Source organism: Poecilia reticulata, chromosome 8 (assembly GCF_904066995.2).
Source record: "Poecilia reticulata chromosome 8, P_reticulata-male-v2, whole genome shotgun sequence".
Classification (NCBI taxonomy): domain Eukaryota; kingdom Metazoa; phylum Chordata; class Actinopteri; order Cyprinodontiformes; family Poeciliidae; genus Poecilia; species Poecilia reticulata.
Window position 1 is genome coordinate 11,123,066 of NC_088837.1, and position 11,301 is coordinate 11,134,366.

General features: G+C 32.9%; 1 protein-coding gene across 1 annotated transcript; it reads left to right on the top strand.

The window, feature by feature from the left end:
• The first annotated feature begins 8,654 nt into the window (after positions 1–8,654).
• On the top strand, positions 8,655–9,815 carry LOC145552677 (uncharacterized). The gene is made up of 3 exons (XM_081610451.1): positions 8,655–8,961; positions 9,071–9,097; positions 9,182–9,815. The coding sequence occupies exons 1-3, from the start codon at positions 8,655–8,657 to the stop codon at positions 9,289–9,291; spliced, it is 444 nt and encodes a 147-aa protein (XP_081466577.1). The 3' UTR covers positions 9,292–9,815.
• The last annotated feature ends 1,486 nt before the right edge of the window (positions 9,816–11,301 follow it).

The following is an 11,301-nucleotide window of genomic DNA, read 5'->3' on the forward strand; positions in this document are numbered from 1 at the left end:
AAAATAATATTCCATGAATTTTGTTTTTTGTTCAGTTTTAATTGTCCCTCTTCCAAAGACCCAAAATGTCTTACACATTGTCACTCACATTAAAGTATGACAGCATTGCAGTTACATGAAACCTAACAACTGCGTAATAAAATAATTGAAAACAAAAAGTAATGACAACTACTGCAAGGATAAATAGAATAAAAACTACTACTACAAAACACAATACAAAAAAATCTTTGTTTTAAAGGCATGAAAAAAGACAAAGTACTTAAGCGTTATATTAAAAGTATTTCGTACCATTGGCTGCACATCTCTCATAACAGTTGAGGTGAAATGGAAAACATAAAAATAAACATTCATAAACCCTGATTTTAATTGAAACTTTATTGCATCAAACATGTTTCCCGTATTAAAATTGTCTTATCAGTTGAAGCCATTTTAATTACTGAAGAGAAACAGAGTTTTCACATGTTGTAGTTGTTGCAAAAACAAAGATTTAGAGATCCTTTAGTCCTCAGATATCTGTAACCGTAAAATGAAATAGTTGAGTGAAAAATGTTTCTGTAGATGAAAACTTAACTGAGTCCATTTCCTCAGCTTCACTGCGGCTCCTTGAACAGAATAAAACCAACTCTCAAGTGTTTTCTAAATAATTTATACCAAACATGTAGTTTATGTGGAAGGAGCTGACTTCAGTAAAGTTTTCTCCCTGCAAACACACACGGACCGCTCCGTCCTCAGGAACATTAGAATCTCACATTCTTGGAGAATTTAAATCCATGGCAGCTGCTTCAAAAACACAGAGAAGCTCAAAACCTAAACTTGTTTTATGGCATATTTAAAGCTTCATTGAGATGGGCAACATTACAGAAATAAGAAAAAGCTGTTTTCATCTAATTAAATTTATGCTCCAATAATGTCATGTTTGATAAAAACTTAACGTAAGAGAAGTTTTCTTATTTAAAAATTGCTGTGTAAAGAATAATTGAGTTGTATGAGCTCAAAAAAACAGTATGGAAATCAAATAATTGTCATTATTTCTGATTAATATTATGAGGTATAATAAAATAGCACAACCATACAACACGACATGATTTTTTTTCCAACCAAACCTTATGTTAAAAATAAAATGAAGTCAAAATAAGAGATAAGATTGACCTAAGAGGAAACATAAATGTAAATCGGGATAATCTGAACTTCTAAAATTAGACAAAAAATAAATAAATAAATAAATAAATAAATAAATAAATAAATAAATAAATAAATAAATAAATAAATAAATAAATCTGAAACAACAAAAGGTCAAGAAACGTAATTTATTTTTGAACAATTGCTGGTGTTTATGTTACACACTTTGACTGATTACATGTATTTTACTATATACACAACATTTTTAATATATATAATTTATTAAAATAATGTCTGGAATAAATAACCCGAAAGTATGACTATGATGACATATAACTGACATAATATCACTGCCTAGCAATAAAGTAATAATAATTCGTAATAAAAACATGTTAGACTTACGAGGAGTTACATAAAATATATTTAATTTATGTGTTGTAAAAATCTGATAAAAGTAACATTTTTTAAATGGTCTTAAAAGTACAAGTTAAAATATTTAAAACCATAAATTTCTTTAAATTTGTGAAATAAGAGGAATATTATTTACAAATATAATATGCTTCTGGCTCTGTAAAGCAATTCAATGGTGAAAGGTACAGAAAACAAGAGCGTTTTTGAAAACTGTTTTTAAGTTTAAAATTCTTAAGTTGTGATTTTAAACAAAGTCATAATTATATGAACCTTTTAGAGAAAAAGAATATCATGTTTATCTTACTTGACAAATTTCAGTTCATATTTTTTGCTACATCTGATTTATTAAAATGATGATTTTCTTTTTCTTTGTTGGAGCAGTTGATTCCCCTCAGACTCCGTCCCTGTTCGTCCTCAGTCCTCTGTCCAATCCTGACTCCCCCCTGAAGTCAGCAGATGAGCTCGGTCCAAACGTCTGTCTGGTCACAAATTTCCGTCCAAAAGAGGGAGAGGTGGTTCTGAATCAGAAAGGGGGTCCAGTCAACCAGACCACTGATGGTGCTGTTCTGTCCAAGGACAACACCTACAATGTTGCTGTATTCAGTAATGAAACCATTTACTCCTGTGGGATGAACGGGACCTTCGGCAACAATGAAGCTGGTACTAAACAAATAAAGCTCCGTCTAAGTTTGATCAAACTGAAATTTTCAGCCGCTGAAATAATGTTCATGTAATTAATTTACCACCTGTTCTTTCTGTCTCTAAACAGATGATGAATGTGGCAGCATTTATCCAGGTCAGTCTGATCTCTTCCTGTCTCAGTTTGGTTCCATCGCTGCTGTTTGTGTTCAAGTCTGAACTCTGTTTCTCTGTCATCCAGAAAAAGCCAAGCTGAACTTTTACCTGCTGCTGATGAACGGAGTCCGAGTGGTGTTCACCAAAGCTCTGGCCTTCAGCACCGTCCTCACCATCAGAGGCCTGATCTTCTGAGAAAAAAATTATATACGACATAAACTTAAGAGGGATAAGATTTAGTTTGAAACTTTGCTATCAGATTTTTCCTTCTAATTGTGTAAATGTGAAGAGTGACATATTTATCACTGAAAGTCTTTAGTCAAGTTTATTTTGAGCCAAGTTTATTTGCATAGCACATGTCAGTAAAAACGCAGTTCAATGCGCTTTGCATCATGAAAACATAATACAGAAACTGATTATGAAATAAGCAGCAAACATTACATGTTGGCAAATGGTGTCATCAAAATCATTAAGCAAATATACATCATAAGACAAACAAACAAAAAAACTCTTCCTAAAACCTTCTATCAATTCAATATACATTGTATTCGGGCAGCTCTCGTCTCAGATGAAATGTGCTTAGATCTTGTTGCAATCCATGAAAGATTTGCAGATTTAATTTGTCATGTGGTAATAAAAACATTTCCTAAGAGCTTTTATAATATGCCTTGTATTTTATGCTTAAAGCCAGGAAGTATCTTATTAATCTGTATTAAATTGTCAATTTATGTTATTTCATTAAATATGTTCTTGTTTTTTGTTCTTTGTTCGTTTTGGTTCTTTTTTTTAATGTCTGCTTAATCCTGTTTTGGTATTTGTAGGCATCATATCTTTTAGCGTGAGTTTGATGAAGCTCAGGTTCTTTTATTACAGTTCACGTCTTGTTTGTCGGTGCCGCAGTTTCATCAGTTGAAACCACATTTCGACAGGAAGTCTAAGCAGGAGATGCAAATCTGACTGGAACCAAACAGCAGCTCAGTTTCCCATCGACGGGGTGCGATTTGGTTAACCTCATTTCTGGCTCTGGTTCTGCCTTTCGCACAAGCTTTTTACAGTCCTAGAAAAAGAAAGTATTTTTTTTAATCAGCAGTAGGCAATAAGTCTTTTTCAATTCATGAAATGAATTATGCTGTACTTTTTTATGCTACTAAAAAAACAGAACAGAACTGACGAGAGATTTTGTTGGAAATGTGTTTGTTGGATTACATAAGGGTACTTTTAATTTAAAAATGCATAAACTTTATAAGAAGCACACTTAATGAGGGAATTTTATGTCATGACATAAAAGCATATTTGTCTTAATTAAGTAAGATGTGAGTCAGTGGATTTTTCTCTGGGGAAATTATTAGAAGAATGAGGACAGGTCAAATATGCCCTAACAAGGGAGCAGTTTCTTGGAGGAAAAAGGCAGTGCAATAAAGGTTAGACTTAGTTTAACACAAAACAATAATGTGTCAACAATATTACAATAGTAAGTTTGCCCATAAGATTAGATATGGACAAATTGATAACCTATTACGTGATTATTAGGACACTGCTCTAAATTAAGTCAGTTCACCTCGATATGTGGCTGCAGCTATTATGTGTACTCTTATGCATAATTTGTTCAAGGTGCCATTGTTTAAAATTGTGAAATAACAACAATGTAAACAACAGCAGGATATTAGATTATAGCAAAGAAAAACTCAATTATAACAATAATTTTATAATATGGACTGACTGCAGGTTATCTGAAATAGATAAGAGCAAAAAGCTTTTACAGATAGATCATTAGATTAGAGGAAATAGGAATAGACAAAAGTATTCATTTTTTTTAGAATAATTTCATTATCATTACCAGAGGATCCAACACTGGTCTGGTTCTGCTGCAAGTTTCTATCAATGTGATTTATGCTCTTATGTGTCTCTTCACTGTTATCTTCCAAATGTCCTTTTTTTGGTTTCCAAACAAAATGTACCTGGAACAGGAGTTACATGTTATGAACATATCCTCTGTATACACCATTTAGTGCAGAAATATATATATTTTAAAAAATTATATCAGTTGCATTTGAACATACTGAATTCAAAACACCTTTGTTCACTGAAAATGTAATATCCATGAATAAAACTAAACAGACAGGGCAGCAGAATAAAGACAGTTATCAGTGAGATACTGCAGAAAAATGTAACTCAGGAAAGTTTCTGAGGAGGAGTCAATGCAAAACACACCTAACACCTGTATTTATCACCAGGAAAGGCCTGAAGACGTGCACACACTGTTTAACATGATGGGCTGTTGGACAGGACCGCTGCTCTTAACTGTCTTCATGACAGGTGAATTTACATCCTAAATATATGATCTTTTTATTTGTGCCACCAGATTTATGTTTTTTTTGTTTTTATTTTTAATTTTGACAGGTGTTACTGGACAGACTCTGACCGAGTCTGAACCAGTGACTAAAAGACCAGGAGAATCCCACAGACTGACCTGTACAGGCTCTGGATTCACATTCAGCAGCTATCCCATGAACTGGGTCAGACAGGCTCCTGGGAAAGGACTGGAATGGATTGCTTTTGTGCACACAGGCAGTTCCCATTTCTTTTACTCCCAGTCTGTCCAAGGCAGATTCACCATCTCCAGAGACGATTCCAGCAGCAAAGTCTATCTGCAGATGAACAATCTGAGAACTGAGGACACAGCAGTTTACTACTGTGCAAGAGACACACAATCATATACACAGACAGGAGAGTCATACAAAAACTAGTTCCTCTATTCAACATCAACACTGGGGACAGTCTGATGTTTTTACATCTGAATTAACATTGTTAAGATATCTACAAATGCAAAGCAAGTTAAAAATAATTGAATTTATTTTCTATTAGAATTTTACAGAATGTTAGTCTTGTCTTATTACGTTTTATCATCTGTATAATAAATGTCATCATCAGTAGCAAATGTATTGCAGAGTCAACATTTGAGAAATACTTTTATGTTGTTTACCTTTGAAGATATTTCCCATTATGTTTTAACTAAAGTCAAACTTCTCTATTTTCAATATTTTCACAAAAAAATTACTACTATAGTGTTATTAAAAGTTTAAATTAATGACCATTAGACTCACTTTATCAAAGACAAGAATAAATGTGCTTACATTTAATTTGATTTTATTTGCCCTTTATTCGTACAAGTCGTCTCATTGAGATCTAATATCTCATTTACAAGAGAGACATGTTGTAAACAAGGAAAATTACAAACACAAATAACACAACAACTCTTATAATGTTTGAAGCTTCAACATTAAATATACCATTGATGATAGAAGATGTGCAGGAAGATGGAAAACTACATTTCTGACTTTTTGTCATGTTTTAATGAATTTTTTCTTAGATTAATAGAATCCCCCTCCTCACCTATAAATTGTGAACACCAGACCTACTGATGTGCAGTAAGGTGAACGTCTGACCATCAGTCATTAAGGAGCTTTCATCAGCCTGCAGGAAAAAGGACTGGAGAGATTTAACTTTATGAAATCACAGCTAGAATATAAATACTTTATTACCATTTGGCATGTTTTGTTTTAAATTCACAACTTGATTGATATTTTTATATTGTATTTCATTCTGAAAAAAATGCAAGAATACAGGTCAGGATAGTATCACTGAAAAGACTCCTGGCATGTAGTCATGAGCATAAAATGAAATATTCACTGAAAGTAAATAAAACAATGTTGCTTTTTATTATTTAAATGTATGTATCCAAAGTTTCAAGGTCATATAAACACAGTTTTATATTGGATTAATGCAACCTGTCTGCCAGATACAAGATCATGGCTGAAAAGCCATAAAATGACACATTAAGAAAAAAAAAAAACTCTGAAGTTCTTCTCTTAGAGGAGGAGTCAATGCAAAACTGTCAGTCAGTTTCTTCATTTATATTCCAAAACAAAGTTCAGGGACTCATTCTAACATCTGAGCTCCAAACAGAAATCATACCAGGGACTTTTTACAATGATCAGAATAATTTATTTCGTTGTTTTCTCATTGTGCTTTGTATTATAACTGGTAAGATCATGGAGGATTAGCAGAAAGAAAGTAAGAGAATGTTTATTTTGTGATTACATTAACAAATTGTTTCCGTTTCTGCAGATACAGATGGTCAAACTTTGACTCAATCTGAATCAGTGGTTAAAAGGCCAGGAGAATCCCACACTCTGACCTGCACACTTTCTGGGTTCAGTAGCAATCCTTACATTAACTGGATTACGCAGGCAGCTGGAAAAAGACCAGAGTGGCTCGGCTGGATCAGTCCTGACGGTGGTAGCAGTGGCTTTCGTGAGTCAGTAAAAAATAGGTTTAGCATCTTCAGAGACAACAACAGACAGCAGGTGGATCTGCAGCTGAACAGCTTGAAGACTGAGGATTCTGCTGTTTATTACTGTGTTCGAGACTCACAGTGACACGAAAAACAGAAACACTGCACAAAAACTAACCATATTAAACCAAGTACAAAAATGTATTCATTGATATTAGACTGGTATTTCACATGATCAACATTCTGAACAAAGCTGCGGCTTCTAATGAAGAATATATTTTGTAAGAAAAAACATTTAGAGTGAACATTTGAAGAAATATAGTAATCTAAAGGTTGCAATAACAACATACACACTTGCTCTAAAGAATTGTTACAATAATTGCAAAAAAATAAAAAAAAACAATATTGTAGGAGGAAACTTTTAACTGTCAGTTAATTAGTTTTTCAAAGTATGCATACAATATATCTCAAATATAGAGGATAGCATATGTTGATTTATTTATGTATATGTAATTACCATAACTATAATCATGAATGTTGTTACATTTGGAATTAATATGGTGGAAGTCATGATAACAGTGACACAGAAAGAAAACACTGAACAAGACCCAAAACTTGGTTCAGACTTCTTCATGAAACTATATGGCTGAATTGTCTAATAAGAAGGCAAAGGTCTGCTTGATGAGAACATAAGATATAAGTAGTGAATTATACTTTATGTACTGAAGCATCAACAGCTGAACTAATACCCAACTATCAACAATAATTATCAAAATCTAAATATTACGTCGTGCAGATAAGGATGTAGCAACAATGTACATCAATTGTCGTTACTCTGAATAGTTTAAATAGTCATGTTAATTTTCATAAAAAGGAGCCAGTACGCATCCTGGTTTGGTACCTTTTTAAAATACATATTTATGGGCTTTATGTGTGTCTATGCATTTATGATTATGTTGAGTGAGAGAAAGAGAAGGCAGTAAAAATTATTTTGTGTGGCCTGAAGCAAAAACAAAGTATCTGCAGCTGCTTCAAAAACACAGAGAAGCTCAAAACCTAAACTTGTTTTATTGCATATTTAAAGCAGCAGATGGGCAACTAATTAAATTTATGCTCCAATAATGTCATGTTTGATAAAAACTTAATGTAAGAGAAGTTTTCTTATTTAAAAACTGCAGCATAAAGTATAATTGAGTTGTATGAGCTCAAAAAAACAGTATGGGAATCAAATAATTGTCATTATTTATGATTAAGATTATGAGGTATAATAAAATAGCACAACCATACAACGACACAACATGATTTTTTTTCCCAACCAAACCTTATGTTAAATATAAAATGAAGTCAAAATAAGAGATAAGATTGACCTAATATAAATCGGGATAATCTGAACTTCTAAAATTAGACCCCAAATAAATAAATAAATAAATAAATAAATAAAATAAATAAATATATATATATATATATAAATAAATAAATCAGAAACAACAAAAGGTCAAGAAACTGAATTTATTATTATTTTTTGAACAATTGCTGGTGTTTATGTTACACACTTTGACTGCTTAAATGTATTTTACTATATACACAACAAAATTTTTAATATATATAATTTATTAAAATAATGTCTGGAATAAATAACCCGAAAGCATGACTATGATGACATATAACTGACATAATATGACTGCCTAGCAATAAAGTAATAATAATTCGTAATAAAAAAATGTTAGACTTACGAGGAGTTACATAAAATATATTTAATTTATGTGTTATAAAAATCTGATAAAAGTAACATTTTTAAAATGGTCTTAAAAGTACAAGTTAAAATATTTCAAACCATAAATGTCTTTAAATTTGTGAAGTAAGAGGAATATTATTTACAAATATAATATGCTTCAGGCTCCATAAGGCAATTCAATGGTGAAATGTACAGAAAACAAGAACGTTTTTGAAAACTATTTTTAAGTTTAAAATTCTTAAGTTTAAACAACTTAAGAATTAAGTTAAGAATTAAGTTTTATTAAAATTTATTAAAATGATGATTTTCTTTTTCTTTGTTGGAACAGTTGATTCCCCTCAGACTCCGTCCCTGTTCGTCCTCAGTCCTCTGTCAAATCCTGACTCTCCCCTGAAGTCAGCAGACGAGCTCGGTCCAAACGTCTGTCTGGTCACAAATTTCCGTCCAAAAGAGGGAGACGTGGTCCTGAATCAGAAAGGGGGTCCGGTCAACCAGACCACTGATGGTGCTGTTCTGTCAAAGGACAACACCTACAACGTCGCTATATTCAGTAATGAAACCATTTACTCCTGTGGGATGAACGGGACCTTCGGCAACAATGAAGCTGGTACCAAACAAATAAAGCTCCGTCTAAGTTTGATCAAACTGAAATTTTCAGCCGCTGAAATAATGTTCATGTAATTAATTTACCACCTGTCCTTTCTGTCTCTAAACAGATGATGAATGTGGCAGCATTTATCCAGGTCAGTCTGATCTCTTCCTGTCTCAGTTTGGTTCCATCGCTGCTGTTTGTGTTCAAGTCTGAACTCTGTTTCTCTGTCGTCCAGAAAAAGCCAAGCTGAACTTTTACCTGCTGCTGATGAACGGAGTCCGAGTGGTGTTCACCAAAGCTCTGGCCTTCAGCACCGTCCTCACCATCAGAGGCCTGATCTTCTGAGAAAAAAATTATATACGACATAAACTTAAAGTCAATAAGATTTAGTTTGAAACTTTGCTATCAGATTTTTCCTTCTAATTGTGTAAATGTGAAGAGTGACATATTTATCAGTGAAAGTCTTTAGTCAAGTTTATTTTAAGCCAAGTTTATTTGCATAGCGCATTTCAGTAAAAAGGCAGTTCAATGCGCTTTGCATCATGAAAACATAATACAGAAACTGATTATGAAATAAGCAGTAAACATTACATGTTGGCAAATGGTGTCATCAAAATCATTAAGCAAATATACATCATAAGACAAACAAACAAAACAACTCTTCCTAAAACCTTCTGTCAATTCAATATACATTGTATTCGGGCAGCTCTCGTCTCAGATGAAATGTGCTTTGATCTTGTTGCAATCCATGAAAGATTTGCAGATTTAATTTGTCATGTGGTAATGAAAACATTTCCTAAGAGCTATTACAATATGCTTTGGATTTTATGCTTGAAGCCAGGAAGTATCGTATTAATCTGTATTAAATTGTCAAGTTATGTTATTTCATTAAATATGTTTTTGTTTTTTGTTCTTTGTTTGTTTTGGTTCTTTTTTTTAATGTCTGCTTAATCCTGTTTTGGTATTTTTAGGCATCATCATTTCTTTTAGCGTGAGTTTGATGAAGCTCAGATTCTTTTAATGCAGTTCAAGTCTTGTTTGTCGGTGCCGCAGTTTCATCAGTTGAAACCACATTTCGACAGGAAGTCTAAGCAGGAGATGCAAATCTGACTGGAACCAAACAGCAGCTCAGTTTCCCATCGACGGGGTGCGATTTGGTTAACCTCATTTCTGGCTCTGGTTCTGCCTTTCACACAAGCTTTTTACAGTGGTAGAAAAAAAAAAGTATTTTTTTAATCAGCAGTAGGCAATAAGTCTTTTTCAATTCATGAAATGAATTATGCTGTACTTTTTTGTACTACTAAAAAAAACAGCACAGAACTGACGAGAGATTTTGTTGGAATTTTGTTTATTGAATTACATAAGGGTACTTTTAATGTAAAAATGCATAAACTTTATAAGAAGCACACTTAATGAGGGAATTTTACATCATGACATAAAAGCATATTTGTCTTAAGTAAGATGTGAGTCAGTGGATTTTTCTCTGGGGAAATTATTAGAAGAATGAGGACAGGTCAAATATGCCCTAACAAGGGTGCAGTTTCTTGGAGGAAAAAGACAAAAGACTTTGTGTAATACAAAACAATGATGTGTCAACAATATTACAATAGTAAGTTTGCCCATAAGTTTATAAACCGACAAATTGATAACCTATTACGTGATTATTAGGACACTCGACATATGTCTCATACTCCTGTAATCAGGTAAGTGAAAGTAACCATGTGTGTCAGGTGTGTGCTCACACACACACTGCTCTACTGTTAACTGGATTCCATGATGGAATGTAAAATAGGTAGTTTGATCAATGTGTCAAATAATGTAAAGGAAATATTAAAACATATTACATCGTTGTTGTACCCTTAGTTTGCAGCTAAACAAAAGAGCACAATGAGGCGGGAAAACAAAACATCCAATGTTGCCACTGTAAAATATGGTAGGAACTCTTTTACATAAATCCCTCTGATTCACCAGAGAGGGCGCCATAACACCACCAATGATTCATAAGACGTCTGAAATTAAGTGAGTTCACCTCCATATGTGGCTTCAGCTATTTTATGTACTGTTATGCATAATTTGTTCAAGGTGCCATTGTTTAAAATTGTGAAATAACAACAATATAAACAACAGCAGGATATTAGATTATAGCAATGAAAAACTCAATTGTAACAATAATCTTATAATATGGACTGACTGCAGGTTATCTGAAATAGATAAGAGCAAAAAGCTTTTACAGATAGATCATTAGATTAGAGGAAATAGGAATAGACAAAAGTATTCATTTTTTTTAGAATAATTTCATTATCATTACCAGAGGATCCAACACTGGTCTGGTTCTGCTGCAAGTTTCTATCAATG

What these genes read in the sequence shown, in the direction of transcription:
- LOC145552677 (XM_081610451.1), top strand. Translation starts at nt 8,655, where the DNA reads ATGATTTTCTTTTTCTTTGTTGGAACAGTTGATTCCCCTCAGACTCCG. An exon ending in CTTCGGCAACAATGAAGCTG is followed by an intron (nt 8,962 to 9,070) that starts GTACCAAACAAA and finishes GTCTCTAAACAG; the next exon opens with ATGATGAATGTGGCAGCATT. An exon ending in ATGTGGCAGCATTTATCCAG is followed by an intron (nt 9,098 to 9,181) that starts GTCAGTCTGATC and finishes TCTGTCGTCCAG; the next exon opens with AAAAAGCCAAGCTGAACTTT.